The sequence below is a fragment of the Glycine soja genome, chromosome 2, assembly GCF_004193775.1.
Source record: "Glycine soja cultivar W05 chromosome 2, ASM419377v2, whole genome shotgun sequence".
Taxonomy (NCBI): domain Eukaryota; kingdom Viridiplantae; phylum Streptophyta; class Magnoliopsida; order Fabales; family Fabaceae; genus Glycine; species Glycine soja.
The window spans coordinates 45,324,700-45,343,533 of record NC_041003.1 but is presented as its reverse complement, the minus strand read 5'-3'; the positions used below and the strand labels follow the sequence as shown (position 1 = coordinate 45,343,533).

The 18,834-nt window shown below is 31.3% G+C and overlaps 2 protein-coding genes across 2 annotated transcripts; one reads left to right on the top strand and one right to left on the bottom strand.

The window, feature by feature from the left end:
- Window positions 1-1,153: 1,153 nt before the first annotated feature.
- Window positions 1,154-3,009, top strand: LOC114398012 (aspartic proteinase PCS1-like). Its single transcript, XM_028360121.1, has one exon. It carries the CDS (start codon window positions 1,223-1,225, stop codon window positions 2,546-2,548), a length of 1,326 nt encoding a protein of 441 aa, XP_028215922.1. The 5' UTR covers window positions 1,154-1,222; the 3' UTR covers window positions 2,549-3,009.
- Window positions 3,010-9,193: 6,184 nt separating this feature from the next.
- LOC114398003 (putative pentatricopeptide repeat-containing protein At1g09680) lies at window positions 9,194-11,444 on the bottom strand. The gene has a single exon (XM_028360109.1). It carries the CDS (start codon window positions 11,332-11,334, stop codon window positions 9,487-9,489), a length of 1,848 nt encoding a protein of 615 aa, XP_028215910.1. The 5' UTR covers window positions 11,335-11,444; the 3' UTR covers window positions 9,194-9,486.
- Window positions 11,445-18,834: the final 7,390 nt, after the last annotated feature.

Genomic DNA, 18,834 nt, shown 5'->3' with positions numbered 1-18,834 from the left:
TTAATATATCTCAATAAATGAATAAAACAATGAGTGTCATGATTAGATAGCATCTTCTTCCGGAGAATGAAATAAAGTAACTCGCAATGTATTGGTAAGTAATAGTATAGTAGTATATGGCTATCTCTCCCATTATTTTTTTTCATGGTTTTTGAATTTTAGGAGGACTTTCTACACAATATAATTATTACACAAATAATTGATCATTTTGTTAGGAACCGTGGAGTACATGCATACACATGTCAGAATTTCATTGATAAACAAGTTTAATAAAGAACGATCGTAGGCACAGAGGTAGGACAAATACTAATCACACAAATGAAAAAAAGAAATCCATTACACTTTGCAATTAACTCAACCACTCCGTTCATATTCAAAAGGGGTGGCTAGAGAAAGAGAAATGGAATATGGATTTAGATCAAAATTTAATTGGGTATCATCATCATACATATGATGTGAAGCAAGACTCAACCTGTTTTTGTTAAAGAATCATAAGATGCACCCACTCAATCAAAGAAAACGCGTCCTCACTTTGGGGTTGCACTTCTACTTTTGCCGTCCAATTGTTTCTTTCCGACAGCAGAAATCCTATTTATATACATTTTTTTTTAAAAAAAAATTGTACAATAAAAAAATATCAGTCAAAATAATTGATGTAGCAAAGAAATTAAAATAATCATATTGTAAAATTTGTTATAAAAAACAAAAATACACTTAAAAAATTTATATTATGATCTAATCATAAATTATTAGCATCATAATAAGTTTATTGATTTTAAAAACTTTACTTAAAATGTTTTCTAATTAATTTTATATTTATAATATATCAATAATATAAATTTATTTATAATTGTTATAAAAATAATAATTTTATTTGGTGTCATATTTTTATAAAATATTTTTATCCTCTATTATTATAATATTTCATTTTAATTTTCAACAACATTTACATCTTTTAAGATAAGTTATACCTAACTACATACATAAGTAACTTACAAGTTCAAACACACGGAATATTTTGTTGCACTATTAAATTATGATATCATCTGATTAATGGAATATCATACATGTTAAATTTTTTAATATTTAAGTAATGGAATATTTATATAAATAAGTCTAAGCGTTCATTCTTTGGCCTATTGGCTATATAAATAAACCCCATGTCATCACTCTCACTCCCTCCCCCATATTGCCACTCTCCATTCGAAAACAAAAAATAAAAATGATATCTTCCTCGATGGCTCTGTCTTCCCCTGTTTCACTCTTTCAACTTTGCATGCTTCTCTTTTCATTCTTCTTCTCCACTTCCTTCTCCGCCAAACTTAACCCTACCATCGATTCACTCTCACTCTCTTTCCCACTCACCTCACTCCCTCTCTCCACAGCAAAACCTCTAAACAGAAACCCAAATCTCAGAACCCTTTCTTCTTCTTCTTCTTCCTACAACATAAAATCTTCGTTCAAATACTCCATGGCCCTGGTGGTTACTCTACCAATAGGAACCCCTCCACAGCATCAACAAATGGTGTTGGACACAGGAAGCCAACTCTCATGGATTCAGTGCCACAACAAAACCCCTCCAACGGCGTCGTTTGATCCATCACTCTCTTCATCCTTCTATATTCTTCCTTGCACCCACCCTCTCTGCAAACCCCGCGTTCCCGATTTTACCCTCCCGACAACCTGCGACCAGAACCGCCTCTGCCACTACTCATACTTCTACGCCGACGGCACCTACGCCGAGGGCAACCTCGTCAGAGAAAAACTCACCTTCTCCCCTTCCCAAACTACCCCTCCACTTATTCTAGGCTGCGCCACCGAGTCCAGCGACGCCAGGGGCATTCTTGGAATGAACCTCGGCCGCTTGTCCTTCCCCTCGCAAGCCAAAGTCACCAAATTCTCGTACTGTGTCCCCACCCGACAAGCCGCGAACGACAACAACCTCCCAACCGGGTCGTTCTACCTCGGAAACAACCCAAACTCCGCGCGCTTCCGCTACGTCAGCATGTTGACCTTCCCTCAAAGTCAACGCATGCCGAACCTGGACCCATTAGCCTACACCGTCCCCATGCAAGGAATAAGAATCGGTGGCAAAAAACTCAACATCCCACCTTCTGTTTTTCGACCCAACGCTGGCGGGTCGGGTCAAACCATGGTCGACTCCGGATCCGAATTCACCTTCCTTGTCGACGCGGCTTATGATGCGGTGCGGGAAGAGGTTATTAGAGTGGTGGGGCCTAGAGTTAAGAAGGGGTACGTGTACGGTGGTGTGGCTGACATGTGTTTCAACGGGAGTGCGATGGAGATCGGACGGCTGATAGGGGACGTGGCGTTCGAGTTCGAGAAAGGCGTGGAGATCGTGGTTCCGAAGGAGAGGGTGCTCGCTGACGTGGGCGGTGGGGTCCACTGCCTGGGAATCGGGAGGTCAGAAAGATTAGGTGCGGCCAGCAACATCATAGGCAACTTCCACCAGCAAAATCTATGGGTGGAGTTTGATCTCGCGAACCGCAGAATCGGATTCGGTGTGGCCGATTGTAGCAGATCATAGGTAAACGATAGGATGTGGTGGTGGTGCATGTCGCTATCATGTGTAGTAGGCATTAAGGCTCAGAAGTCGTTGTTGGGATATGAAAGCGTTGCATCTTTACTGTATAAATTAGGCGATGAGTGACGTTGGGATTTGGAGCGGTCTACCAAGGCAAGAAAAAGAGGTCTTTCGTGCGGTAAGGCTAAACGTCAACGTTTTGGACCCATGAGAAGAGTGCATGCACGTTTATTAATCTGAAGGGGACTCGTGTATAGATAACGATTAGAGGGGGTAGTATCAAACTATATCAATAATTGTCGTGCGTATATTTTCTGTTTGAAATTAAAGATAAGATTGAATGAGATACACAATATGGTGGCGTCCTCTTGTTTCAACATTTCCTCTCTATTAAATATAAATGGAGGAATATCATTTACCAAAAAACATTAATGGATCAGTACTAATTTCAACTTAATTTATAATTTATGGTTTAGATAGTTCAGTGATTATTTGTTTCTTAGCCGAACCAATTTCGGGAAATTTGATTTATTTATGCTGATTGTTTTAGAAATTAAATTTCAGCTCAAAACAAACGGAGGGAATGATTAATATTAAAGCGAGTTGTTGGGGGTTATTTGTAGATTAACTTTTATGGGTTTGAACTTTGACACGAGAGTTGCCCCCACATAAATGATAAAAAAAAGTTCATGTAATTCAGATGCATGGCTTTGTAAGGTGATAGTGTTATTATTTATTGGTGCAAGAAACAATGAACCCAAAAATTAGAGTTCGTGAAGGGAGATCCTTATCGACACGTACAGTTACCAGGCCTAGACGTTGTAGAGAGTAGTAGTGTTAAAGTGTATAGATGATTGAGTAAGACTCAAGTGAATAATGAGGCCATTTACTTAACTTCAACTGAATAGACGTTTTAACAAAGCTTCACCACAACACCCTCGTCATGAAAAAAAGACTAACAAATTGTTAAAAAGATGCATAAATTTTTTGCCATAAACGGAACAAGGCTTCGGTTTCCATGGCTTGTGTAGTGCAAAAGGGAACAAAGTCAGTGTTGTTTTTGTGGTCGTGGCAAATGGCTATAGATTTTACGAGGAAAATAAAGTGGGGTCCACAAAGAGGGACAGCTCAGTTCATATAGACCGCCCAAGACACGAACTGCTTCCACATAATTCCCGACAATCACATCATTCACATGATTATGAAAAACGTGTGTCGTTTAGTTAAGGATAAAATCTACTATTTACTCTTTTTCTATCCAACGAACGTGTACGTGGCTTTTTTATAAGACTTCCATTGTCTCACAATTACTCTGGGTTCTGAATTACTTTCGCTTCAATCAAAGTATATTTCTTTATGTTAGAAATTTTACCAGCCAAGACCACGTACGGGATAAAGTTTTCCCTTTTAGTTTCACTATATGTTACACAATCCAAAGTGTTGTCATAAAGTAAAGTTATTTAAAGCATTATTTTGAAGAAGAAAAATTAGTTCAGTTAACTGGTGTGTTTGTTTGCAGTATATTTATTGGGGGTGATTTACTTGGCATTAATTTTTTGCGAAAAAAAGAAGCAAAGACCTCTCACAAAATTTTCACTTACAATTAAACGGTTAGTTTCGAAATTTACATTCAATATTTTTCACCAAGCTAAAAACAATGTCGGCAACTTTTTTTTTCTTTGCTAAGAGTTTTGTAAGTAACATTCTTGATTTTCGCACATGGAACATCTACTATTTCTCAATTTTTTAAAGATGATTTAGTTTTGAAATTGAATCTCATCCAAATTGTTTTGTTTTTTACATTAATTTTAACCTAATCTCTATATCATCTCTGGAATATATATAGATCTCACGAGTCACGACTCTAATATAAAGCAGTTCTAATAAAGCTACATATAAACCACAAGACCATGGTGGCATGATGCGGATACTGTAAAACGAAGGTAAATATATAGGAAATGCTTAAGAATTAATGGACAATAAATAGTAGTTAAAAGGAGCGATCACTCCTCGTGAACTTCTTTAATTGGCTTTGTCTAGCATGCCATGTATCATATGATAATTACTTTTTATTCATTTTGTGATAGTGACATTATCCTGTAACTAACAAACACTATGACAGTTGAGCTTTGCAACTGACTCGTGTCCCTTGTATAAAATGCTTGGTTAAAATCCATAAAGTTTTCATACATAAAATATATATCAATAACATGATTTATTTTTAGTGTTACTACTAATAACAAAAACTAATTTCTTTCAACTCTGTATGTATAAATAGTTTTTTGTAAGTATGCATTCCTTGAATTTGGAGACCTTTTTTTTGACAAAAAATTTGGAGACTTTTGTACCTCAAATTGGAACATCGTTTTTTTTTTTTTTTTTTATCTTTATCTTTTAGTTATCATAATAATTACGAGACATATATAAGAGACATGGTTGAATTATCTTAAAGAGAAATATTCTTATTAAATTTTTATTTCACTGTATTCTTAAGTGTCATTTAAAAGTAAGAATACTTAATAAAAGATATAGTTAACATATTATCTGTATTAAAATTATTTTTATTTTTGAAAATAATTATAATTAACGTACCCTTTCCCTTTTTAGCTATAGTTATTATTAGTGCATTGAAATATTCGAAGTGAGAAGATAAGTAGAAAAAAGACTAACATCAAAGTTAATTCTTTAATGTAATGCTTTTTAATCATCTATTACTTGATTTTATTATAAGTAAGTAAAATAATTAACAAGTGAAGATAGAAGTTTAATTAAATTAATAATTATAATATTATATTATTTCTTAAATTAACAGATGAGTAAAAAATGTACAAACTTCAATTAAAAAGAGATTGAAGTAGTATTATGTTATCTTCTGGAATAACATCGAAATAATATTTTTTTAATAAAACTACTGTAATTTTTTTAACGCAATACCAAAATGGGCCATTTTATAATAAATAATTTTTTATATATAAATCGCATCTCTTTGTCTCAAATTGAAAAGCAATCCAAAGAAAATAAAATTGGTCTGTAATACAAAAAAATAAAAAATAAAAAGAGAAATCCGAATTGACTTGGGACATATCTGTGAACCAAAGGCAGGAAGAACGCCACTTGCATATCCTTCTCCATTAATTAGCGGGTCCAAGCTACTGAGTGGCCATAAATTTTTTAAGGGTTAGTCTCTCGTCCCATTATAATTATTGTATTAGAAAATTATTATAAAATAATTATTATTTTAATTTTTTAATGTAATATTTATTATTTTTTCACTTATATTCCTTTTAATATTAATGATGAACGGTAAAACTTATAAATAAATTAATGAGATATATGGTTAATTTATAAAATTATTATTTCTTTAATCTATAATTATTTTTTCTCGGGATGAAGAAAGTATATAAAAGATATTTTGTATTTGGGTGGGACTCAATTTTAGTTGTAATTTTTAATTTTTTTTATAATTGACATAAATATAAAACTAAAATATGTTTTTTAACATAAGAGAATACTTTTTTTTCAAAAATAAATAAATAAAACTTTCATCATAAAAAATAATATTAAATGATTATAAGTTTTCAATTTTGAATACTTGTATTTTTATTTCCTAATTTTCATTTTTAATTATTAATATACACAATAATGTTAACAAAAAATTCGTTTCACTAAATTGTTTTACACCCCGCGAGGGCAAGGAACAACTCAAACGAAAATAAAAAGGAAGGTGAGACCGCTACATCACACAATTCACAATGACATTACATAGGCAGACAAGTGGCTACAAAGCGTGGAGCAGATGTCAATTCAGGCTTAAGTCCATTTTGGAGAAGGAGAAAGTTTCCAACATCTAAAGGTGTTGTCTTCATTCATCCAAGTTCTATATAAATTGAATAAAGGTCATCCAGTGAGAACAGTTTTAGGTGAATAATTATGTCTGAATAGAATGTAAAAGAAGCAATTTTTTTTTAAATATTGCAAGCTAGAGACAGTAGCAAGGTGGGATTGGTCACCATATCTTTATAGAAATGGTCGAAGGATTAGAGGTAATTATTTTTTGGTATATTTTGGTTTAAGTTGATGAAATGGTTCTATGACTTTGATTAATTATTGACATTTTTTAAAGAAGTTAAAAAAGATATATCAACATTTTAAAGAAAAAATTACTTTGTGTATATAAGTACAAATTTATTTCCTTTGTGTTAAGTCAAGACACAACCTTGGTTATGTCACGATACTGCTGTATGCTTAATTTCTAAAAGATGTAGATGTAGATATTTATTAGCCAGCATGACCAATAAAAATAAAGAGGTGAGACAAATTCAATTCTTATTTAATCAAGAATAAAACTTAAATAAGTGGATAAAAAATTCAATAAAAATGATATCAAAAGTTGAGATTAAGGAGGAAACATGTCCAATTTTTAGTAGAAAAAAAATGACAGAGTTCACAGCATTAACTTTAATTCATAGCCTATATATAGACCAAAGAGGTTGTACTTCCAAGCATACATCAAAGTATCTGCAAGACAATGAGAATAAAACCTAATATGGAATAAATTTAACGAATTACTTCATTTCATTTAAAACAAGAGAATAAATACAATTTGAAATACAATCAAATTAAAGGTTTGATTGTTAGCATAAAATCTTGTTGTCCTAGCTAAGGTATAAGTTGTATGATTTCTTATCTCCTGATAAAATTCACTAATGAGTTTTGATAATAGTTGTACGTAAGAATGACTCTACGTTTAGATAAAATAAGATGAAAATCCGAAGAGCTAGTAGAAGGTGCAACTACTCCATCCACCACTGTTTTGTAATCCAGTTCAAAGATGATAATTCTCAGTCCAATCTCATCTATCGAGTGCAAAGCTTTTTTGTAAGAAACTCCAGGCTTCAGCTTCTCTTGGTTCTGGAAGTCCAGAAAGCATAATGACTTAGCTTTGATTAAATTGCGCTGATACCAAGCTGCATGCATGTAGAAATATTCCCACTCCAAAACATTTTTGACCCTTCAAGAGTGATGCATCAATATTGCACTTTAGGTAACCCACTTAACTTGACCGGACTAAAAAACCAACAATTTAAACGTAATCTAAAAAATAAGACCGTATACTATGTGAACTACGGATTTCACGAGTGACCCTGAGGCCCAAAATCGTTTGTCCAGCTCTACTGCCCACAGAATCTAGCTAGCTAGCTAGCAATAGAACAATGATGGAGCTCAAAATTCAATAATGTATTTAAAGTAATGTAACTTTTCTTGAGTATAAATATATACGATACTCTTCTCCTTAAATGAGCGAGACAGAATTTGTGTGCTCTTGTTTTTTTTTTTTCTGAATATAAAAAAAACACTATTTGTCCTCTTTGTTATTTTTAATTAAATTATTTTATACATTACGTTTGTCACTGTCTTCGTATTCATAAGAACACTATTCGTCCTGAAAATCATTCACCATCAAATTTGTCATCATTTTTAATTTTTCATTGATACAACTCCACTCGGATTATATATATATCCTCTGAGAAAAAAAATATAATTCTCATCCATTACATTAAAATAAAAAAGATAAAATTAAAATATTTTAAATTTAAATTAAATCTTCATTTAATCATAAATTCTCTGTGAGATTTATCAAATAAAAAATTAAATATTTTAAAAATATAATTTATGTTAAGATTGTCACCACAATGACTACAATCACCATTATGATCACAGTCATCACCGCCGTCGTCGTCACAAACATGACTGCCACATGTTTAAAACAATTTTTTAATATTTAATATTATTGAATTTTGTCTACTTTATTTTTTAAATATTCTTGAACAAAATATAAAAATTTATAAACTTTTAACTTTTTGTAATCAATAATTTTAATTTCTTTTATTTAATATTATATATAATAAATCATTTTCAATTACCATTAAAATATTTACTTTACATAATATTTTTATTTTTATAAATATATTGTTAGATGATGAGATGACTAGTTTTAAATAAAGTAAAAAAATAGTTTAAACTTTTAACTTAAAAGCAACTTTTAAGTTAAAAAATAGAATGAAAATTTTCAAAATAACTTACACCTAAATTTCTTATTTTAATTAATTATTTTAAAATAGCATTTAAAGGTTAAAAAAACTAAGCCAAACATAACCTAAATACTAGCACCGTAACCAATTGTTTTGAAAGAATGATTAAGTTTAGAAAAATAAGGGACGCATTCCTCCACAGTGATGTGTTTCTTTAAGAATCAACTTGGTCATTCATATATCAAGTAGTTAGGAAGTCAATTTACATACAGGGTCAGTTTGTTTAAATCTTTTTTTTTTAATATTTATCTTAATAAAATAAGTAATTTTTTATTTTCTTAGTGTGTTTGTCTAAACTGATTTTGTTAAAAAAAACTGTTACTTATTTATTTATTTTGATAAATAAATTATATCTGCTTATTAAAAATGTTTTTTTAAAAAGCATTTATTTTAAAATTGGTGTTGCCTTGACCGTTAGAAGCAACTTCGGTTTCTTGCATTGACAATAGCAGCCAAGTTGCATTATTTACAAGGAATAACTGAAAGCACAAAAGAATCTAAATTGGCATTAACATGCACTATACAAAATTGAAGGAAGATAGGCGCAATTCCAATCTCCAACAACTCTGATGTTGTTATTGCAATAAATGAAGCCTTCTGGCTCAAATATCAAAAACATTTCAGATGGAAGCTCCTGCAACCTTCTTGCATAGTACTTTCAGCAATCCACCAATGAAATCAAGAATTATACAACAATGAAATTGAAAACATATTCTATCTTCCCTGTGCCGTATACTGATTCAGTCATAATAGTCAATAGTCAAGTTATTTTGATTTATTGATTTATTTTATATCTGTAAGCCAGGTCCTACAATTATGGCAGTTCAGCTAAAAAGACTTCAGTAGCAATCATCTCTTTAGGTGATCTTTTGAAGTTTTACTTGATTCATTAACAAGTGCTGTATATGAAGCATAATCTGTAACAAGTCCTTTCTCAGAATTAAATATGTCAACATCAACAGAGCTTCCATGCTTGCTATGACCGTCTAGTAAAATGTTATATGTAATATCATTTGGAGCCACCCCCACATTAAGCATTGCATCTAACAGCATTTTAGCATTTTTCATCTGACCTTGCTTGCACAGTCCATTCATTAGTGCATTATACGTGACAACTCCCGGTACATGTCCATCGCTTTGCATCTCCTTGAGTAACTTGAACCCCATCTTAACATCACCCTTCTTACAAAAGCAATCAATAACCATGGTGTACGTGGGATCATCTGGTTTGAAACCAGCACTCAACATATCTGTCAACATTCTCCCAGCATCATGAACTCTACCTTCTCTACAAAGCCCAGAGATAAGAGCAGTGAAAGCTACATCATCAAGTTCAATCCCCTCCTCAACCATTCTCCTTTTGATCTCCAACGCCGATTCCATATCCCCATCCTTGCAGCACCCGTCTATCAGTGTAGTGAAAGTGATTTTGTCAGGCTTCAAACCGCTCGCAGTCATCTCGTTCACAAGCCGCCTAGCCTCCTTCAAATCTCCAACCTTACAAAGACCATTGATCAATGCATTATAAGTAACCAAGTCAGGCCTAACACCCTGAGCCAGCATCATCTGAAAATTCTTCAATGCCAAATCAACCTTCCCACCTTTGCACTGCCCATCAATCAAAGTGGTGAAGGTAACGCCATTCGGAACCAATCCCCTCCCGCACATCTCATCAAACAAAAGGCTCCCCTCATCCAACCTACCCTCCTTACACAGCCCATTGATCAAAGCACTAAAAGTGAAAACATCAGGACACACCCCCTCACTCTCCATAACACCCTTCAACCTAAAACCCTCCTCCACATCCCCGGATTTACAGCACCCACTGATCAAAGTATTGAAACTAACAACCGTTGGCCGCAAACCCCTCTTGGGAATTTCATCGAACACCAACCGCGCATTCCCAACATCTCCAGCCTTACAAAACCCATGCATCAAAACGTTGAAAAAATAAATCTTTGGCGGGTACCCAGAATCCAAAACCTCCAAATACAAGGCCCAGGAGCGTTCAATCTCGACGGGTCTCAACCTCACCACGCGACGAAGCAGATTCTCGCAACCTCGAATCGGGACCGGGAACTTATTCTTCGTAACCAACCTGAAACACTGAACAGCGTCGGGTGTAAACCCGGAATCAACGTAAGCAGAGATTAAAGCATCAAAGACGAGGCCAACGGAGTGGTGGTGGTGGTGATGACGAGGCATGGTTCTGAGAATGGAAGAGAAAAGTGTTGAAGCAGAGTTTGTTCCTTTTCGTGAAACGAGGAAAGATACAAGGGAGTGTGCTTGCGGGAGCATTCTGTGGAGGCAGAGGAAGTGAAGCATGGTGCAGTAGGAATGGAGAGTGTGGCGAAAGGGAGGGCGAGAAGCGAGGTGGTTGAAGAAGGAGAGGAGCGAGGAGGGGGGGAGACAGAGAGGGTTGAGGGTGATGAGCTTGCTGACGTGGCGCGGCGTGAGGGAAGGGAGGATTCGTTTAAGTCTCGGGTTCTCAGAGTAACCCTTCTCGTGTTTGGTCTCGGAATCGTTGATGGCTTCGGAGATTTCGCAGAGAAGGTCGTGGTCTTTGTAGGGAAAGTGTGACCATGAGGAAAATGGAAGAAGGTGAGTGCAGGAACAAAGACGAAGACGAAGACAATGAGGACTTGTTTTTGTTTTCCAGAGTTTGGGTTTCAGAGTCATAACCATGGCCATCGCCATTTCTCTCTCACATCTTCGTTTACCTCAAACCAGATGCTACTCTTTTCTGTGCAAATAAAACAACTAAACAAGATTGCTCAGAGTCACAGTCACATGAGAAAAATAATGTCACATACGTGAGGTAGATAATGTTGTATCTTAAATATATGTATTTAATTATATATTTTAATTCCCAGAGTGTATTCGATTAAAATTTTAAAAATTCTGAAAGTTCCTTTTATAAAAAAAATGTTTTGTTATCTTATTAAGATTTTTAAATAATATAAATAAATTTGATGGTATTCCATTAGTATTTTTTATAACTTAAAAAAAGTAGTTTGATATTAAAAAATATATACATTTAGATAAATCATTTTTTAAAATATATTTTGATAAATTTTATCTGATTTCCTAATATAAAAATATTTATCAAATAATCTTATTCAAATTCTTAAAATTTTATTAGACTCTTTTGTTTTATATTGATTACTAGATTTTATTTTCAATCATCACCACTATACTTTTCTCTCTTTAATACTTAATATAAAAATGATATCTATTCAATTGGAAAAGGCACAGATTAATTATTAAAAAATAATATTCTTTAATATGTATGGATTATATATGTTTATTTTATTCTTTTGGAACAAAAAACATCAAATATATTTCTCTTCTTTGCACTTTTATATTTGTTTTGTATATTAAATTAATGTTTATCTTATGTGTTAATGTTAACCATGTTTTCTTTATACCAACTATGTGTATCACCTATTCGATATAATATTTTCGTGACTATTATCCTTAATTTTTTCTTTACCATAACTTAGTAATTCTCCTATAATTTTTTCACTCTCATTATTTCCTTTTAGTATATACTTATTATTACACTCTCATTTAAACATGTCATTAGATTTATCATAAAATAATGACAGTAATTTTAAAAAATAAGAAGATCAGTGTGTAATTTTAAATTTATTATTCAAATCCAAAAAGGAGAATAAGAGAATGCCATCATAAGAAGAATTAGTATAGAATAATCTAAAGCTATAGGTATTAAAAAATTGTATTGGTTTTACTTTTTAATGCAAACTTCATCTACCAATTCTTGTAATTTTAAATATGTTTTTTAAAAAATCACAAGATTCCTTTAAATCTTATAAACATTTAAAATTCTTTCAAATATTTTAAATTCTTATGATATAAATTCATTAAAATTCAAAATATCATAAAAGTTTTGTAAATAAATTTAATAAGTCAAACATTTTTATACCATCTTTAAAATACACAATACTTTTTTATGCTAAAATAATCTTTTAAAATCCTCATCCAATACAACCCCTTAATTCAAAATAGCATATGGTTTAATTTAAATTAGAAGACATTAAAATAATAATAATAATAAACAAAAAATGTAAATCCTAACTTTTTTTGTTGCAAACTTTATTGTGTGTAAAGACTAAGTAGGCTGTTTCAATTTTTTTTTTCCTATTTTTAGCAATGTTATTCTCTGGAATATAACATGATAATATTCTCAGGTATTTTTAAAATATATATATGTTTGGTTACATTTTAATATTTTTGGGAATGTTTTTTTTTTAATTTTAAATAATTTAAATAAAAAATAAAGAAAGAAAGAAAGAAATGATAAATTAGTAAATAATTCCCTTTTTTTACTTCAAGAAATAATTCCCCTTATTTCCATCGTAATATCTCATTTAATAAAACAATACAAAATTTAAAATTCTGAAACAAAAAGAAAAATTAAACCATATACTTTTTTTCTATGGTGAAGCCTCTCTTTTAATCATTTATGTATCTTAATTAATAGTTGTATTGTGTATAAATAATGAAATAGTATTAGCATACAAGTGTGAAATACACGAAAAAAATAAATAAAATGAATTAAAAGAGAACGAAGAAAAAAAGTAGAAAATTACCTTAAGAAAAGATGGAAAATAAATGAAACTATAAAACAAAAAATAAATGGATTTAATAACAATAAAGAAAACAAATATAATAAAGATTTAATTGATGGGTCGCGATCAAATCATAAATTTAATCAATTTAACTCAACTAAATTATAAATTTTTTATCTTGATCTTTCGGCTCATTAAGAAAAAGAGAATATGATTAATAAAAAAAATATAAATAAAGTTTGGCTATGAATTATTTTTCGTAAGAATTCAGATGATATATAACTTAATTATATTTGAGCAAGTTAGATAGGATTGAATTCATTTTTTTGATTGACTTAGTTATAATTGGGTTGGTGTGTGTAGTTAATAAATTTCAAACTCCTTTAACCTAACTCTACATGATATATATAATATTAAAAAGAAAACAATCTGGGACATTGTCATTACTATATGACAATGTGGGATATTTATTGTGTGTGATAGTGTTGGGTTTTGATAGTTGGACTTGTATTTAAATTTAGATATATATGCATTGGAACCTTTGATAACATGGCTAATTTCATCTCGTCCATGACCTTATGTCTCAGGTGAAGGACTGAGCGAGTCTATTCTTTAAACTTTTACAATTTTGTTAGAACAACAAAGAAAGAGGGTGACAACGATGTTGTGGAGTATGTGGCGTCGGAGGAATGAAAAAGTCTGACAACAAGCTTGAGTTTGATTATGTAGTTGTATGTAGAGCTGATGAATTTTACCAAGATTAGTTTGGAGTGAAGAATATGAATCCTTTTCTTGAAAGGAGGGACAATGTTTCTAGAGCAGAAAGGTGGAAGCCGCCCCCTCATGGAGCTTTCAAATGTAATGTCGATGCTAGCTTCCATAAGGAGGAAAACGTGACTGGTATGGGAATGTGTATCAGGGATGAAACTGGAAGAGTGGTGGCTTTAAAAACATACCAAAGAAGAACATCGTGCATGGCAGTTCAAGAGGGTGAAGCATTAGCTCTTGCTGTAGCTATGGAATTCACACTCTCACTGGGATTTAACAATATCGATATCACATTTGAATCTGATTGTAAGAGTGTTGTACAAAAAATCAAACATTCAGCAGTTCATAACTTGGAGTTGGGATAGATTATTCATAGGTGTTGAAGTTTGTTAAACCTTAATACATCATTTTCAGTTGTATTTGCAAAGAGACAAATCAATGGTGTAGCTCATGAGCTTGTTAGAGCTGCACCATTCTTCCCTAGTCTCTACACTTCTTATCAAGTGATACCTTGTATTGAAAGTTTGGTGATGAATGAAATGAGTCAAGTGAGTTTCTGTCCAAAAAAAAAAACATGACTAATTTCATATTGTGCTTAGATTAAAGTGATTTATTTGTTATTCATTGTAACTTCTTACATAGTGTACATTATCATTTTGATTGTGCATAGATCATTCTTTAGCTAGTTTTAGTTAATTAAATGTTCTGATTTTGAATCCATTGAACTAATTAGATACTTTTTTTTATTAAAAAAATACATTATTATTTTAATATGCCCGATTAACTAATAAATCTAAATCAATTACAACTCATTTAAGGTTGGATTGGTTTGGATTTTTAACAACAAATTACTAACCAATTCAACTATTTTTTATTAGTTTGATTTCTAAATTATATTTAATCTGGCTCAACCTGGATTACTAATATACATTAAAAAGATGAAGTAATTAAAAATGAATTTGAAATTTAAAATTAACAAAAACTAATTGTTTAGAACTCTAGAGAATGACACCTGTAAAATTTTCTTTTAAAAATCATTTTCATATGTATATCATATATATATATATATATATATATATATATATATATATATATATATATATATATATATATATTATTTTGCTCTATTAATTACTGTTGAACTGTACCAATTTGATATATGCAAAAATAAAGTAGCATATAACAACTTTTTACCGTTGTCAAAATCACTGTTCATTACCGTAATTCAATATAACTTAGCTAATACATTATTTTATTTATTATTTTGATTACTTGGTAATTAATTAATTACTGTAGTTATAAAAAATTATTCCAGAAAATTAAATAAATTAATCGCTTCTAATATAAAATCAAAATCCATGTAAGATTTAATGGTGTAATTGATTGCTCTAATCAAAATATAACTGTTGCAATAAGCTTAATTACTATAAATATATTATTTTATAAATTAAAAATTAAATAAAAAATAGGGAAATTTCAATGGGAAAAAATAAATTTAGTGTTTCTACATGGCATATTCTTACGTGACAATTTTTTATATATATATAATATAATTGGCAATTAGTTAATTAAAGAATTAAAAATAAAATACTTAATATTATTAATATACTTTTATCGTAATCTCTAATTTTTTTTGTGATTAACATAATTTCTAATACAATTTTATCTCAAGATAAAAAAAAAAAAGATGCATGAACTATCTCAATAGATGTTCTCGTTTAATTTCCTCACAAACGCAGAGTATATTGTAAGCGCAATATAATTAATCACACACCCTGTTCTCAATCTTTCATCATTAAATTATCATTAAAATTACAATTAATGGTCAACATGCGCAATCGGGGGCAGAATCTTTCCTACTTTACAATGGTTAGAATGCAACTGAATGTGGACATAATTAATCTTTAAATATTATCCATCCCTTGGTCGTTCAAATATATACATAAATTGAGCAAGCATGCATGCATTTTATTTCCGTTCTTCTATCACTCGTTCAAATATATATATATAAATTGAGCAAGCATGCACACATTATTGTTATATGCAACACAATAATGTGGACAAAGACACTCACAAATAGCATGTCCATTATCATGATCCTCTTGGTAGCAGCAGCAAGAACAGTATTTTCAGCTACGACCACCTCGGAAGAAGAAGACACACACTCCAACAACCCTTCCCTCCTCCTCCATTCTCGTAGACTTCTTCAAGAAGGTGAAAACCATGATTCTGCATATGTTATAATTGGCATTATTTGCGCCATGCTGGCTATCGTTTTGGGTGCTCTTGTGATTGCGTGTATTCGTCGTTCTAATTCATGAAATTCTCCTCCTCCACCCAATTCATCAATAATCAAGACGGAAAGAGAATAATACACTAGTAACACTTAGGCTCCATTTCTAAAGTCCCTCACATAGTTTATCTTCTAATAATAGTGTGTAGTTTTTTGCACTCGTACAGTAAAATAGGTCATGATGTAACACACATAATTATGCAAATTGCTATTTTGTTAAACCTCGCTTAAATACTTTCTCTGAATTACTCTTTTCCATCAAGGTCAATTATTATCTTCGAACATTTTCAAGCTCTTGCATGCTTTCTTTGTTTCCCACTAAAATGCAGGAAAATGTAAGCAGAATATATCACAAAAATACCTTACTAATAATTAAATTTAATGTTTGCTACAGTGCCAATTTGAAATATTAGACTACGCTTATCACAGGAAATGATTAAAACCATCTAAATTAAAGATATCTTAAGTATCACCAAACGCACCAGGACCTAATTGAGTTTATTATTTTTATAATATATATACACCCAAATTGTAATTTATTATTTTTGTAGTTTTTTAATGTTTATTATATTTAATTTTAATAATAAAATAATTAGGATAATTGTTTATAAGAGTTTAACCATAGAGAATGGAATTTAAGTTTTATTTATCTTTTTTTAATAATCGTTGTTGTAAAATAATGACATTTTAAAACATTTTATTTCCATTTTTATAGTCTTTATTATGGAGAAAAATATTTAAGTATCATTTATTTTCTTTTTCAAGAGCCTTTTCCTTTTATAATTTTTCTATTTTAAAGGTCATAAATGATTGTTAAAATTGACTAAAATGGGAGGTCATAAATATTATGTTTGTCCCATTTTTTCAGGATATAAAAAAAGATAGATATAAAGCTGCTCATGATTGTAGTTAAAATTGACCAAAATGGGGCGTCATTGACGTAGAAAAGTAAATAGGAGGGCTAATTTGCTTCTCATCTCCCTGGAAGAACCGATGGTGAGATAAAAAATAAAAAAAACCAATGAAACACCCACATAAAGAAATAGCTCAATAATAATAACAACAACAATAACAGCATGGCCTTATGGGATGATGACATTATTGGCAAACTTAATTGGCTGATTAATGAAGATGGTGATAGTAATGGAAACCAAGTGTTTGATGCTCCTCTCACTCAGTTCTAAAAGATGTTCATGGATTCAGAATCTTGGGCATATGGCTTGTTTTGATTTGAATCTTTCTCCCCCTTATTTGCAATTTGGTTCTAAGTTTTTAAGAACAACCGGCAGGGTATCCATGCCAATAGCTATACATACTAGAAAAATGTTTCATAGACACCCTAAATGCTATAAGACACCTAAAAAGAGAAAAAAAAAGTATAGATATTATATAATTTATGATGTGATAAGAAGAAAAAGATAGAAAAAATAAAAAAAAATACTAATAGAATGTTTAAAATAACTGGATATTTATGTATCATTGAACAATCAATACTATAATATAATTCCACTTTTTCTGTGTAAAAAAAAAACTTGAGAATGCAGTTTTTTCTACCTAAACAATCAGCCACAAATCAAATTTATCAACAATGAAATCTGCACCGTAAAAGCTAAATTTGAATTTGGGCAAAACTTCCATTAATAAGGATGGTAACAAGGATGTGCAGATTTCATAAGGATGTGCAAATAAACATAATTTATTCTTGGAAGGTAACAAGGACAAAGCATAGATGTTTATCCCATGGAAGGCAACAGCCAACAAGGATGTGCTTTGGAACAAAGATCGCACCCTCAAATTCATTGGAATATGTGTGTCGGGAGGGGGCGGATCAGTGCCACCGTCGCTGCCGAAGGGATCACGCACTTGCTTGCTTCCACCTTCTTATAAGATCACACATCATGCAAATTTCGTTTACTCCCTAAGGTTTACAACTTAATGGTGTGACATACCAAGCTTATGTATATGGGAGGGAGTGTACTTACTGGGGTAGTTGGGAGAAAAAATAAAAAATAATGGGAAGGTGAAGTACGTGCATAAGTAATAAAGGGAAGTAGAAATAGCAACTGTCCTATTTTATCATAATTTTAGACCAACTTATATTTTATTTGGGCCTTCATCATTAACCATTTTTTCTACTTTTTTCAATTATAAATTGAGTCATGATCTTTGATTATAAATTTATAATGGCTCAAATAATCTTGAATTATAGGTTACAGATACTCTAGAAGTTAGCACCCTTCTGCTGCATCCATATCATGCACTCATCAGACATATTCACTTAGTTCATAACAATGGAGGAGACATTACTTGGAATCATATTTTTCCAAAAATCAATCGAGTAACAGAAGGTATGACAAAACACACTATGGAGAAGGATTTTGATTTTCATATCTTTGATTTCTCCCCTAACTTTGTTTTCGAGGTTGTAAGAATTGATATAACTCAAATTTGTTTTCCTATAGGCTTTTAGTTCCTCTTCTTAGTGCAATTAATTCACCAAAACAAAATACTCCAAAAGTCATATAAAATTACATCAATTATAAT

Coding starts and splice junctions, on each gene's coding strand:
- LOC114398012 (XM_028360121.1), top strand. CDS start 1,223: ATGATATCTTCCTCGATGGCTCTGTCTTCCCCTGTTTCACTCTTTCAA.
- LOC114398003 (XM_028360109.1), bottom strand. CDS start 11,334: ATGGCGATGGCCATGGTTATGACTCTGAAACCCAAACTCTGGAAAACA.